Source organism: Schistocerca gregaria, chromosome 2 (assembly GCF_023897955.1).
Source record: "Schistocerca gregaria isolate iqSchGreg1 chromosome 2, iqSchGreg1.2, whole genome shotgun sequence".
NCBI classification, from domain to species: domain Eukaryota; kingdom Metazoa; phylum Arthropoda; class Insecta; order Orthoptera; family Acrididae; genus Schistocerca; species Schistocerca gregaria.
Window position 1 is genome coordinate 688,599,119 of NC_064921.1, and position 16,210 is coordinate 688,615,328.

Sequence of the window (16,210 nt, forward strand, 5' to 3'; positions counted from 1 at the left end):
CACAATCCATGCTGTGTGCTCTTAGACTGTTCACACCCAACAGAAATGCAACCTCCTTTTACATGCATGACGACCTGGAATACTAACTAATCATGCTTACAGACCTGCAAATTTGTATCGTGGATTATGGCTTGCAATGACTTGGGGTTCATCTCAGTCACTGATAAGTTTTTGATACACATGCCAGTTAACATTTCTAATATATCGCTGCTATAAGGAACATGTTTTTATCATTTTCACCACTACCAACATGGGCCACCCAATATGAAGATTTGTTGGGCCACTCAGTAACACTGGCCTGACAATACAGCTCATATTAAACCAAATCACATTTGTGACGAAGAAAGTTCCCACAGCACAGTGACATTGCCAACACAATTCACTGTTCTGAGTCTGTGCATACAGTTGTTACATCAACAACAGCAGCAGAGTTTCTGCAATGAGTAGCACTACAGCAGCAACAAGAGTAACATCATTTACAGTTACTGAAATGACTTCTGCAGATAAAAATAGAAACAGCCAAAAGCTAAGGCTCCACAGCAATTATATTTGACTTTCGCCAATTTTGACAAAAATGGTGGAAACTTGGGAAGTCTATCTGCATAGTTTCCTCCATTATTCTAAGGCAAGTGATGAACACCACAGGTAAGTCCAAAAGTTACAGCCAATGACTGATTCTAGTCACTTTACAGTTTTCTTTAGTTCACCATATGCTGTCTAAATTATTTATGCTGCTAACTCACATTATGGCTGGAGTCCGAATTTTTCAAAAGCAGACCTTGTTGATGCACTTTTGCAGCTTCCCATGGACATTAATCTAAAAATCATATGTTGCACACTCCATTCAGGATGTGTGGGTATAAAAAGCAGTTGCTCTGAGTGGTTAGAGCTTCTGCAATGTTTCAAATATATTTTGAACAGTAACTCAAGATGTTCTGAATTGCACAAATTATCTTTCAGACATCATTAAAATGGGACCTACTTGAGAAGAAGGCATATCATCAAACATTGATCACCCACTTGCAAGAAAATGGAGGTGCACTACCAGCTGACTACAAGTAGCTTCTTTGAGCCCAACAACAAAACAAATATGGGACCCATTTTAAGTGAGAATGGGCTCAAATCCATGGTGGAGCATGTAAACACCACCAACCAACTTCCAGTGTTGAGAAATCTAAAAGAAGTAAAGTTATTTCCATATAATACAATTTTTTTACAACAAATTCACAAGCCTGTAGCTCAGATAGTGCACCCTCTAAACCAGCTCTGCTGAAAAAGGATAGCACTTGTGTGTTCTGAGGTATACGAGCAAGCCATTACTGCAACCAAGAAAGTGTCTATGATTTGCTCTGTGCCTAGTGACATTCACACATGACAAGCATTACATGTTTAGTAACTGACATCACAGGAAGGGACAGCAGCCCTCCCACCACATAAAGACGCAGATGGCACAGAGCAGCTAATAGTGTTCATGCTGAAAACGATCACGGAAACCCATTATAACTACAAGCAAATAAAAAGAAAGGTGTTAGCTAGCAATTATTAATACATTCAGAAAATTGTCATGTTGGGACTCCACCCACATGCTGCCCCCAGATCCTGCAGATGCTCCACACATTGCACTGGTATATGATCAGAGTGAAAGCACTAGATGACATTATGTCCTGTGACTGAATGTGTTGCCCAGGCCTACCACACACACACACACACACACACACACACACACACACACACACACACACACTTGCACCAGTCAATTACAGCACAACATTCCTCCACCTGCTTAAATCTGAGTACCCTAACATGTCACTTTTGCTAGCCCATTCCATGGAATTATGTGGTTATTAGCGACCACCATTATGCCATGGCTGCCATTTTCATGTTCAAGAATACTCTGCACAACATAATGTCCTGCAGTGGTCCCCAATTTGTAGCCTCCGTATTTAAGCTCTTTTCTCAATGAAATAGCATGGTATGCCTGACAATGGCCCCCTTTCAACCAGCACTGTATTCCAGGGTGGAATATCTAGAGAGGATATTATAGTGTAAACACACAGAAAACTATGCTGTCATTAACAACTGAGGAAGCATTAGCCAGCTTTCTTGCCACATGCCAGTCTACCCTTGTGAACGGGCATAGCGTAACCAAAATTAACCACAAATGCAACCCCATTACATAGTTTGACCTTCTGCTCGCAACACAGTGAGCTTTGAGTCAGACTTCCACATCTGGGCTCAGGAAGGAACAGGGGGGCATCAACTTTTGATGTAGTGACCACACAAGATGAGTCATCAAAGAAATCAGTTTTAGCCACAAGAGCCAACAAATAAATTGCCTCCACCCATGAAACCCAGGGACCAAGATACCCCAGAAACCACAGCTGCCCCCCAATCCCTCCACCTCCTCTAAGTCCATACCATCTCTGACCACACACACACACACACACACACACACACACACACACACACACACACACACACACATACACTCATCACAGCATATTAATACAATCTGTGACACCATACAAGTCACAGCAGCAATAGAAAGCCTCCACAGAGCAGAAATGGTTGTGAATAGATAAACACACTCATGAAAAAAACAATCACAACACCAAAAAATAAAAAATTTAGAGCAAGTAATAAAATTTCACTAATTAATATGTCTAGGTAATATATTTAAGTGATTAACATAGCAAGTTCATAGCTTAATGTAAGCAGAAGACAAGCCATTGCAAATGTGAAATGCTAGTACATCAACAACCAGTGTAACTGCCGAAATGCTGAATACAAGCATACAAACGTGCATGCAATGTGTTGCACACAGGTGCCGGATGTCAGTTTGTGGGATGGAGTGCCATGCCTGTTGCAACTGGTCGGTCAATACTGGGACAGTTAATGCTGTTTGTAGATGTTGCTGAAGTTGTCATCCATTGATGTCCCACTCAAGAAAGATCCAGTAATAGTGCAGGTTACAGCAACATATCGACAACCTGTACAGCATGTTGAGTTACAACAGCATGTGTGGCTATTATCCTATTGGGGGTGGGGGGTGGAGGGAGGGGGGGTGAGAAAAAAAAATGACAACAACCTGGAATGCTGGTTGTTAATGGTGAAACAAAAAATTGAATCATCAGAATGACCTACAAATATGCAGTCAGGGCACATGGGATAACCACAAGAGTGCGCCTGCTGTCATACGAAAACACATCCCAGACCGTAACCCTATGTGTAGGTCTAATGTGTGTAGCACACAGACATGTTCATTGAAGACCCTCAATTAGCCTCCTCCTAGCCTCAATTAGCCTCCTCCTAGCCAACACACAGCTTTCACTGGCACCAAGGCAGAGCCAGCTTTCATCAGGAAATGCAACAGACCTCCACCATGCCCTCCCATGAGCTCTCACTCGACACGACTGAAGTTGCAAATTGGAGTCTGTGGAGTGCATGCTACCAGGTGTCTGGCTTGAAACTGGAGGTTAAGTAACCAATTTGTAACAGTTCTTTATGTCACTGTGGTGTCAAATGCTGCTCAAACTGCTGCTGCAGATGCAGTATGATGTGCCAGAGCCACACGGTCTTCCCACTTGGTAGTGCCACGGGGCTGTCTGGAGCCCGGTCTTCTTCTGACCATATATTCTAGTGATCACAGCTGCCAACTCTTTCTGTAATATTGCAGAAGGAATGTCCAGCTTCTTGTAGCCCTATTTCATGACCTCCTTCAAACTCAGTGAGGTGCTGATAATGGTGTCTTCGTTGCCTTTCAGGCATTCTTCACTTACAGCAATGCACCACATCCAATCTCAAAGGTAACAATGCTCACGACAATTACAGAGCACATTTAAGGCTATTAGTGCCACTCTTATGCAACTGGTGCGAAATCTGAATAGAGATCACCATTCAGATGTAGAAACATGCCTACCAACTTTTGTTTATGTTGCACAACTTCTTCTCAGTGTTACAGTTTTTTCCCCCCTTCAGCAGAATTTGATCTGCCATCCAAGCAACATGCTGCATCCACCTTGCTGAACACAGGCACCAGCAGTGCCTCACATTTGGTAGTCCAGTCTATTTCATTTTGTCCACTTTTGCTGCAAGTGGCACAATTCAACACTGGTGTGCAGGATACAATCAATGAGGAGTTCAGTACCATACCTCTCTTCCTGCACTGTTACTATGAACAGTGATACCAGAATTTTGGGGGCTGTCAATAGTGGCCACTTGTTACGAAGCTTCACTGCTCCATTTAGTAACAGTGTTCTAATAATACTACCATGCCCAATAGTACACCAACTAGTCATGCCACATGTCTGATAAATCACAAATCTGCTCACAGATTCCAAGACTATCTACAGATTAATATCACAGTGTTATTTAACATTCTCTCAGAAAAGTGCCTAAAATATGTTTTAAGTTTTCTGCTACATTTCCTACACTTTTACCATTTTTATACATTTTTCTTTTGTAATAGATGCTATGCATTTCGATGAATAACTTTAGTTGCTCTCTATGCTGTTTTCAATTAATTTTTGAACTTATGATCATGTCATCTCGCTCGTAATACATTTCATTTGAGCTTGAAAAACTTGTTTACTTGCATACATATGCTCAAATATATATTTTCCCCCTTGCCTGCTTCACTACCTTCAGGTTACCATTCACTTGGAAAGAGTAATCAGAAATGGTATCTCCAATTAATAATTGAAACAATGTTGGTATAAGGATAACATCGCCAAGCAGTACCATAAGTTTTCTCCAAGTCGTGACAAGAGAATAAGACACATTACGACATCTCAATGCAGGAAGACCTGCTGTATGCTCACCTCTAGCAATGGCAGGACAGCAATAGTAGTATGGTATCTCTCAAACTAGCAGTGAAAGCAATCCAGACAAGGCTGCTGCTGTTAATAAGATGGTAACATACTTACCAAATTTCTATTAAAAAAAAGATTAAAATTAAATTCTTCCACAAGCCTTCCAGATTAAACTAATTTTCTAGTGTGATATCAAAAGATACTGTAATAGATTTTGTTTTTAATAGCTACTGTGTCCCTGACCTAAGCCAATGGTGAGTCCAGCCGAAACAAGGAGGAGAAACAGTTGAAAGCAGTCAAGCTCAAGACCCAACTATTCTTCTTAGTGATCATTCAGTGCTTTGAAAGGCTGGACCCAGAGTAGTTGTGGCAATGTTTGTGGTAAAATGTTTTACAAGTCTCTTTTGGGTTGTCCACGGACTCTACTCTTCACAATACGATCAGGAATTGGGCACTTTAAACATCTTCTTGGAATCCTCTTGATGATCTCCACTGATATTTTATCCTGTGGAATATTTTACTGGGTTCAGGAAATCTTGTCACCATTTCTTTCTATTCACATTAACTTCTGAAAGCTGGTGAAGTATCCAGCTGATGGTCTGCCCTTGAACCTCATCAGTGCCACAGACTTGTCCCTTGTTGTATGTTGGCAGTATTCATCCCATCAGACAAGTTGCAGTCTAGCGACTATTTGGGTTGGACACTTTGTTAACTTTGTGATTCATGTCCGTAATACATTCCCATTAGTAATGGGTGTTAGTTTGCTATTCAAACAAAATCAATTAGCCAGATAGCATCCAACTTGCCCTGCTGAGCACCAAGTTGCCTTAATTTATTTCAGAGAGTGCTCTACCTCAAAGGCAAGTCCAAGTCAGGAAGTAGTTTTACTGAACTTTAAAGAAGAGCCTCCGTCTTAAAGCACACATTGGTTTCAAAACAGATGTGTTGCTCCCAGACACAATAGCAAGGTATATGTACTAAAGGAATAAATATTTTGCATGTATTATTCCATCATCTTTTGCATGTGCATCGGGGATCAGGAAAATTTACTCCACAGTATTGTGTCAAGTGGTTTCAATTCTGTCACTAACTCACCTGCAGGATAGCGGGAAGGTTAACGCCTGAAATCTCTGAAGAAGAGATGCATAACCAAAAGACAAAGGAATATTCTGTCTGCTATAAAAACTTCAAGAGACACATACTGTATGTAGTTTGTGACTAAATAAAGTTTGAAAATTGTTGTACATATTTGGAAAGCTTTTTTTCTGTGTGAAATTACATGGTGATCAGCAAACTACAACTACAGCTGTGTTATAAAAGAAAGATAAACAATATAGTCAAGAGAGAGTTTGGTTCCAGAGCTGGGCCACCAGTAATATATCAGAGTGCATAACAAATCTGAAGTCCTGGTATCAAATCACAATGATGAAAGAAGTTTTAATGAGCAATGAGAAGATATAAAGACTGCTGTAAGTGATGCAGTAAAGGAAAAAAAAGCCAACACCAATCAGAAATGGTTCAATTATATGTGTGAACAAGCTGTGAAGGCCAGCTCCATTTCAGTTATATATGTGAACAAGCTGTTAAGGCCAGCAAGAGAGCTAGGGAAACACTCCCACTGCATAGAAATCTTGCAGAAAAGCAGGAAGTAGTCACAAACATAAAAAGAAAAACAAACAGGATTCTGAGGACAGAGAAAAGAAAGTTAATGCCCAACATGATTAATGAAATATGTGACAGCAGAAAAATGTTCCATGTGTTGAAACATATGAGGAACAGTAAAAGAAATGACGTGCTAGTTATTAATGATAAGAATGGAAATATGATACTGGACAAGCAAACATTTCTGAACAGGTAGAGGGAATATTCTGAGCAGTTGCTGAATGCTGAATATAATGAAAATGTATTCCCACAAGAAAAAACTCCAGAAAGTGTGGAAGAAGAAACTGAAGTAAGTCAACAAGATGTGGATAGAGCAATTAAGAAATTGAGAATAATAAGACCCCCAGGAAAAGATAGGATAATCATAGAGAAGCTGAAGGCAGGACTTGGAACAGTTCAGAAAGAGATACACAGTCTCCTAAGTAATATAAAGAAAGGAGGAGATCCCAAAAGAGTGGAAGTCCACTCTACAAAAAGAACAATAAAAGGAACTGTAGTAATTATAGAGATATTTCTCTACTAAGAGTACCACACAAAGTGTTACCACTAATAATTTTTGTAAAGCTAAAGCCTATTGCTGAAGATACTGCTTGAGGGTACCAGGCAGGTTTAGATTTTCAGGCAGCAAGATCAACCATGGATCAAATTTGCAATATGAGACTAATCTGGGAGAATTGCTGGGAATTCAACCATCAGTTTGTGGTAATATTTATAGATTTCTCAGAGGCATGTGATAGTTTACAAACATTAAGTACGCACAACATCCTGAGGGAGGTTGGAATACCAAGGAAGTTAATTAACTTGGTGAAAGTGTGTACAGTAGAGGCAAAACCCAAGAGAAAATACCAGTGAGAGCTATCCAAGGAATTCAACATCAGAACAGGTGTGAAGCAAGATGATGTCATCTCATCATTGCTTTTTAATTGGGTCCTGGAGAAACGAATTTGGGAAACGAAAAGGGGTAAAAGGGTGAAGCTAAATGGAAGGACAACTACTGGGATAACCGGATGATATTGCAGCCATAGCTAAGTCAGAGGAAGAGATGGCAGAAACTGTAGAGAACTTTGCAAAGAATGCCAGTAGGACTGGACTGAGGATTAATATGGAGACGACTTAAATGAGAGAAGTATCCAGAGAAGCTCCTAATAATATGGAAAATAACCAGAGTTGGAAATTTTCAATACCTTGCCAACTGGTTCAACAACCATAATAACCTAACACAACACATTAATCAATGTACAGTGAATGGGTCTAAAACTGGCTTCAATCTGAAGCAGATAACGTCATCAAATAATCTGTCAGTTAAGACCAAATTTAAAGCCCACAATGGAGTGTTTTTACATGGGACAAAAATGTTAAGCATCACAAAAAACATGAAGAGAACCTGCTGATCTCTGAACAAAAAAACCATGAGAAAGATCTTTGGACCAACATGCAAAGGGAACACATGCAGACATAGAAAGAACCAAGTACTAGGAACTGTATGGCCTAATCAAACAACTGAACATTGTGCAGAAAATGAAAGAATGGAGAATAAGCCTGTCAGAGCTCTGCCAGAAGGCCAGGGAAAAGCTGATGAAACTCATCCCATTGGAAGGCTACAAAAGTGAGTTGAGGATGAACTGCAGAAGGACCTTCAGCAATAGTATGTCAATGAGAACTGAATCCAAAGTGCACAAGATTGCCATCTACGGAGGAACGATGTAAGGTCAGGACACGATCTTGATGATCAATGAAAACCGATATACACTCAATGCTCATAAATTAAGGATAATGGTGACACATGGTGAAAAATTGCTCTGGTGGGCAGTTTACAAGTTTAAATCACCTCGGGGTATGACCAAGTGGTGCATTTGACCTGCAGTCGTCACATGGTGGTGCTGGTACCAGTCCACATATGCAGAGGTGTGTTGGTGCATGTCAGAGTACGGTGCAGCAAATAAGTGTGCAGACGTCTTCAGATGTTCTAATGGTGACTGTGTGTTGAAAATGGCTCAAAGAACACATATTGGTGACGTTATGAGGGGTAGAATACTAGGGCGTCTGGAGGCTGGTCAAACACAGAGAGTCATAGCATGGGCCCTCCATGTGCCACAAAGTGTCATCTCAAGATGATGGCAACGATTCCAGCAGACAGCAAACATGTCCAGGCACTACAGTACAAGATGTCCACAGTGTTCAATACCACAAGAAGACCAATATCTCACCATCAGTGCCCGCAGACAGTCACGGAGTACTGCAGGTAGCCTTGATCGAGACCTTACCGCAGCCAATGGAACACAGTTGCCTCCAGACACACAGTCTAAAGACGACTGAACAGACATGGTTTATTCACCCGCAGACCTGCAAGGTGCATTCCACTGACCCTTGGTCACTGGAGACCTTGGTGTGAAGAACACAGTACATGGTACTTGGTCATTGGAACAGTGGCCCCAGGTTATGTTCATGGACGAGTCCAGGTATAGTCTGAACAGTGATTCTTGCCGGGTTTTCATCTCGCGTGAACCGGGAACCAGATACCAACCCCTTAATGTCCTTGAAAGGGACCTGTATGGAGGTCATGGTTTGATGATGTGGGGTAGGATTATGATTGGAGCACGTACACCCCTGCATGTCTTTGACAGAGGAACTGTAACAGGTCAGGTGTATCTGAATGTCATTTTGCGCCAGTATATCCACCTTTTCAGGGGTGCAGTGGGTCCCACCTTTCTCCTGCTGGAACGCACGGCCCCACCGAGCTGCCATCGTGAAGGAGTACCTTGAAACAGAAGATATCAGGCAAATCGAGTAGCCTGCCGGTTCTCCAGACCTAAACCCCATCGAGCACGTCTGGGACGCTCTCGGTCGACGTATCGTTGCATATCTTCAAACCCGTAGGACACTTCAGGAGTTCCAACAGGCACTGATGCAAGAATGGGAGGCTATACCCCAGCACCTGCTCAACCACCTGATCCAGAGTATGCCAATCCACTGTGTGACCTGTGTACAAGTGCATGGTGATCATATCTCATATTTATGTCAGGGTACATGTGCAGGAAACAGCAGCGTTTTGTATCACGTGTTTCGGGATGGTTTTCTCAACGTATCACCAATACCGTGGACTTAACAGATCTGTGTCGTGTGTATTCACTATGTGCCTATGCTATTAGTGCCAGCTTTGTGTAGTGCCACATTGTGTGGCACTCCATTCTGCAATTATCCTTAATTTATGAGCATGAGTGTATATGAACTTTGTATGATGTAGTTATTAGCCCAGAAGAAGTAATTAATACAAATTTTTTTATGAACACTTGGAGCCAGGATTAATGTCATATAAATGAAAGCATTTTAAAACAACAAAGTTTTCTTTCCTGTTCTCTGAAACATTGACATTCAGATATGAATAAAGTCACATTTGCGTTACGAAATACATTACAGAATAATGCATCAGAAGTCACGCACCATCTTTTGTAAAGCGGTGTCATATTGCATACAACAGCAATAACATAAAAATTTAATCCTTCAATATCAATACATATATGTATTTTTTTATAAATCTACATTTATACTCCACAAGATACTATATGGTGTGAGACAGATGGTACTTCTGCTACTGTAATACAACATCAAGATGATAAAGAAAGTTAAATGCAGGGATTTCAGCAGACCACTTTTTAACAGTCTGAAAATGCTGCCTTTGCTTTGTTTGTGTATATATGAAATCCTCGTTTTTATAAAAGAAAGCTTCCTAAAAAACATATCTATGGCCGAACTATGATTTCCACACATTTGAACCTAGCCAGAAGCTTCATCTACATGCAAACACAGCAAGTACAAACCTATACATAGGGGAATACACCATACTTGAGTTATGTTATGTAACCATAAACCTTCTTTCTTAAAATGTGTACTTTTAAGGTATAATTGAAACAGTTTTCGCCCTGATCACTGCTTCTACTCTGCCTCTGAATTTTTGGAACATCACAATAAGTAAAACTCATTACCAAATATTGTTAATTATGAATTATGTAACTTTATACTACAGTTTATTTTGATTGTGCTGATCAAGTAGTCTCAATTAATTAACTACTGCTATCATATGTACAAGAAATGTAGTATATCAATTTATTATGTACTTCGATTGCATTTCATGTAGTCACAATGACTACTAAAATCATAACTTAATTATGTTTACCGTTTGTCCTACATCACATGTACAATGTACTAAAAACGATTTCATGGAGCAAATAAATAAACACACAAATAAATCCCTCTCCCTTTCCCCTGTTCCAGTTACAAATGGCATGTGGGAAGAATGCTTGGCGGCAATTCCCTGTATTAGCTCCAGTTACTCAAATTTTCTAGTGGTCACTTGTGGGAGAGAATAATATGTTGCCCGATTTTTCATGGACCATAAGCTATCATAATTTCAATAGCAAACCTAGTAAGGAACTCAGACTGATTTGCAGTAATTAAAAATCATTAAAATAAGTAGTTTGTAAGTCACTTCAGTTGTGGATTAAATATATTTCCTCAAAACTCTTCCAATGAGTCTCAGCCTGACTTCTGCTTTTCCTAAAATTTATTGGGCAGGCTTATTTAGTTCAGGTTGCTCTGGATGGTTACTTCTAGATATTTTTTGGCGTCATTGTATCCACTGATTTGTAGCCAACACTGTAATCATACAATTATTTTCATTCAGACTGAACAAACATTTCCTATATCAATTACTGATCCTGTGCAGGTCTTTCTGAAATTCACTACAGCCTTCTGAAATTGCTGTCTTCTTGCAGACTACCACCACTACATCTGTTGACAACCCTCCTGCAGCTTTTGACATTATTCGCTAAGTCATTTATGTATAATGTAAATAGTAATGGGCCAATAACACTTCCTTGGGATACTACTGAAATTACCTTTGCATCTGTCATTTTATTTTTTTTAAGAGTGATATGCTGAGTTCTATCTACATGTCAGTCTCAAACCCAATCACAAGTCTGTTCCAATAATCAATAAGGTCATATTTTGTTTACAAAATGACAGTACAGAACTGTATCAAGTGCCTTCCTGAAGTCAACTTACACGCCAAAGTCTACAGCACTCTGGATCTCATGGACAAACCAAGCTGTGCAGAGACTCACGATATCTCTGTTTGAAGACTCCATGTTTTTTATAGAGTAGATTTTTGTTTTCCAAAAACATCATAATACATATACAAACATGCTGCATAATTCTACACGAGTCACATCAGTGATGTCAACATATTATTTGCATCTACCGTACAACCCTTCTTGGAAACAGGAATGACCTGCACTTTTTTTTTTAATTGCTATGTATCTTTCATTGTTCAAGAGACCTGCAATAACCCACTGCTACAAGGGGAGCAAGTTCTTTTGTATTATCTCCACAGAATTTCACAGGTACCTCATCTTGTACATAACCCTTTCTACTATTAAGGGAATTATAGCTGTGTTTTTATTCCATGATTACTTATCTCAATATCTGCCATTTCAGCATTTGTTTGAAGATGAAAGGAAGAACTGTATTATGGTCTTGTTGTAACTGTGATAGAAATGTTCGCAGGCTTGCCGCTAATGAAAACACAGTGGGACCAAATGGGAGCAGCCCATGAACAAATAAGACTGATGAACGGGAATGGAAGGACAAGCATGATGACATACAACCGAGCAACACCCTAAGATCAACAACAAAGTATTAAGCAATGGGGTCACAAGATATAACCTCACGAAATCAAAACAACGTTCACTCAAAAATGGGAAGTAAGCACACACAAAGTAAACACAATGTCTTTAAGTGAGATATCAACTGACCCAACCTGAATACCAGACTGACTCGCTGAGTGAGAGGCAGCCACCTAAATACACAACAGGGTATGTCGCTATTGGCCACTGGGACCACATGCTCCATAGTGGCGCCCTCAATTAGACTTGGGCCAGGAGAACACGCAGCCATGGCTTACGGTATGACTGCTGCAGAGATCTCTAGTGGTCATCAAGTTCCATGCCATCTGGCACAGATTCAATACCTGCGTCACTCAGTACCAGGGGTCTTCTGTGGAGAAATAGTTTCTGAAGACCAAATTCAGTCTTTCAACCGTTTTTCTGCTGTATGGTCACTAAGCAATGTGAGTACTCCGCTGCAGAGTTAAAATTTCATTCTGGAATGTGTGTACTAATTTTACACAAGACCACACTTTTTAGGGTTGTTAGTCAGTACACTTACCGCGATAAAAAAAATTATTTTTGTAACACAAAATGGCTACTTCATGTGTGCTACCTTCCAACCAGGAAAGAGCTATCACCAAAGGAATTTGTAGGTATCACAAATATATTTTTAATACAGTACATAAGCCATGGAACTTTTTTGCTCACAACTACATGTGAAACAATCATATCCTTTTAAACTCCACTACACTGACGGGATACCCAGCAATATACAGGGTGGTTAATTAAACTTTTGCTACTTGGGAGGGCCCCCATGAATAACCAATGGTCACAGGACAATGAAACTTTGTGGAAACATTTGTAAGCACATCCGGAAGAGAAATAACATAAATAAACCAAATTTTGCTTCTCATATCAGAGAGGTAACATTTGTTAATTTTGTACCATGTTTATGTGGCAGGTTACAAACATTGTTCAATGTGATGACCAACTGCATTCACAACAGCCTGGAATCACACTAGAGATACCATTTCATATCTGTTCATAGCACTTTTCGAACAATGGATCATGGAATGTTTAGCTGTTGTGACACAGCTCACGCACTACTTGAAGGTTGCGCATTACATCCAGTATTCTCAACCCCATGGTAACAGTGACTTCTCCAATAAATTGTGGTGCAATTGTCCAGCGGCCTTTCCTAGGAGCAATTCCCAAATCACCAGTTAATCTGAACTTAGAGATCATGTTTCCCAATTCCAATGCACAAAGGGAACCTCTCTCTATATTCCTTTAATGCATTGATACTCACAAAGAGCAGCAGCACTATTGCTGTAGTTTTGATTAAACAGCTTTACAAGTAAAGCCCTCCCCACCTTGTCCACACCCATGTCGACTGTCTGCAACTGTAATGCACAATGATGCCTGTGTTTCAACCCTCCATTGCCATGCCAGTATTGGCATCTAATGGCAAGTCATGACACTAAAACTAACAAAAAAAAAAATCCTGCAGCAAACAGTCTGAACATCATTCCTATAAAGTTTGGTATTCATATGGCAAACAGTTTTCTGTTTACACTGTATAGAGTAGCAAAAGTTTAATTATAACCATCCTGTATACCAAGTGAAACCAATGTACAGCTTGAATGGTGGTTATTCTGGGATACAGATTGTCAGGGGGAAGTCCCCCCTCCCCCTCCCCCCCCCCCCCCCCCCCCCCCCCCCCCCACACACACACACACTATAAGCCCAATAAGATGTATACTTTTGAGGAAGCAGAGTAAATCCCAAAGAGTTTCATACTGCTTGATTGTTTATGATAGCCCTCTTCACATGTTCTTAGTGTCTCTTTTGTGCTGCCTGCATGAATTTTCTCTAATGAGTTTACATATTGATTATTAATAATATTTGCTATATGTGTTGTGTGTTTTGCTTTTTTAAATCATCCTGTTATTTTTGAAAGTAAGCTATATTATTTTAATTTTCTTATTAATTTTTGATATAATATGGAAGATTGTTGATTTTTTTTATATATAAATCTTCCCAGAACTACTTTGAAAGCAGTACATTCAATCAAGCCTGGACATTTTGTACAGTTCCCCTTCTCGTAAAACAATATTCGTGACCTTTTGCTACCCACATCATCTATGATGCCTGATTTGTACATTTTACAGTTTTCACTAGGAAACAGAGAGAAATTAAATTGAATTTAGAATTAGCATTTCATACATCATTTCAGCTGATAACCCACATACTTCCTATATTCACTGTCTGGGAGTAATTAAATGTTCTTTTTCCCTTTTCACTTAAAGTAGTTGTCAAGGTGTCTATTGTGGCCTACTGACAGTTGTGATCCAAGAATAATTTTAGAATGGATACACAACTGGTAAATGATTTCCTTCAATGTTACTGTGCAGGTGGCCATCTGCTTGGAAGAATTAGGTAGTATTTCATTACAGATATTCACTTATATAAAACATTTTTTCCTTCACACTCCAAGTTCTTGTCTATTTGCTGGACCATTCCCACAACTTGTACATCAGAACTGGCCTATTTTTCATGCCACGCATAGTTCTTAGCGGGTAAAAACTGCTGGCTAGACACACACTACAAGCATCAGACACCTTCCTTCACTCCGCACTTTGGTTCACCATACCTCAGCTCTGATGGCTTCTTCAAGCAGCTACTGATCTGTTCACTCCCCTAGGTGTCCCTTGCGTCCCACACACTGAAATACAAATGTTTATCTACCTATCTAATTCATGTGTTCTCATTTGAAACTATCCCTGCTGATGCCACTCCCTTGACTTCCCCTATGACCTGCACAGTACCCTTCTGCACAAACAGAATTATAAGAGCAATAAGTAACAAAGGATCTCATCAAAATTAAATACATTACAATGGATATAAACTTAATTTTGACTATGTCAAAACTAACAGAGGAAACAGAAAAGTTTACATACCCTGAATTCTTTTTGCAGGCATTCTGAAACTGCTGCCAATCAAGATCAAGGGTATCATTAAGTTGTTTCAGCTGATTCTCCACGTAAAACATTGACTGTTGGATGCTTGTCCAGTAGTGCAAAATAACAGGATCCAGGTCTTGCAGTAATGGAAGTTCTTCAAGCCTGCCAACATCACAACATTACTCAAAAAAATTACAAAAAAAGTAGCGTCTTATAATTGTATGAAAAAACATTAACCACCAAAGTAAGAGGTATTTCTTTAAAAAAATTCATTTCTACACTCCTGGAAATTGAAATAAGAACACCGTGAATTCATTGTCCCAGGAAGGGGAAACTTTATTGACACATTCCTGGGGTCAGATACATCACATGATCACACTGACAGAACCACAGGCACATAGACACAGGCAACAGAGCATGCACAATGTCGGCACTAGTACAGTGTATATCCACCTTTCGCAGCAATGCAGGCTGCTATCCTCCCATAGAGATGATCGTAGAGATGCTGGATGTAGTCCTGTGGAACGGCTTGCCATGCCATTTCCACCTGGCGCCTCAGTTGGACCAGCGTTCGTGCTGGACGTGCAGACCGCGTGAGACGACGCTTCATCCAGTCCCAAACATGCTCAATGGGGGACAGATCCGGAGATCTTGCTGGCCAGGGTAGAGCACGTTGGGTGGCACGAGATACATGCGGACGTGCATTGTCCTGTTGGAACAGCAAGTTCCCTTGCCGGTCTAGGAATGGTAGAACGATGGGTTCGATGACGGTTTGGATGTACCGTGCACTATTCAGTGTCCCCTCGACGATCACCAGAGGTGTACGGCCAGTGTAGGAGATCGCTCCCCACACCATAATGCCGAGTGTTGGCCCTGTGTGCCTCAGTCGTATGCAGTCCTGATTGTGGCGCTCACCTGCACGGCGACAAACACGCATAAGACCATCATTGGCGCCAAGGCAGAAGCGACTCTCATCGCTGAAGACGACACGTCTCCATTCGTCCCTCCATTCACGCCTGTCGCGACACCACTGGAGGCGGGCTGCACGATGTTGGGGCGTGAGTGGATGACGGCCTAACGGTGTGCGGGACCGTAGCCCAGCTTCATGGAG

The 16,210-nt window shown here is 40.6% G+C and overlaps 1 protein-coding gene across 2 annotated transcripts in view; it reads right to left on the bottom strand.

The window, feature by feature from the left end:
* The window catches only part of LOC126334769 (nuclear pore complex protein Nup214), a 146,958-nt gene that overhangs the window by 75,947 nt on the left and 54,801 nt on the right, over positions 1-16,210 (bottom strand). For both annotated transcript variants that reach the window (XM_049997349.1, XM_049997350.1), the window contains exon 12: positions 15,097-15,261. In XM_049997349.1, the coding sequence (XP_049853306.1) occupies positions 15,097-15,261 (165 nt within the window). The remainder of the gene's footprint in view (positions 1-15,096; positions 15,262-16,210) is intronic.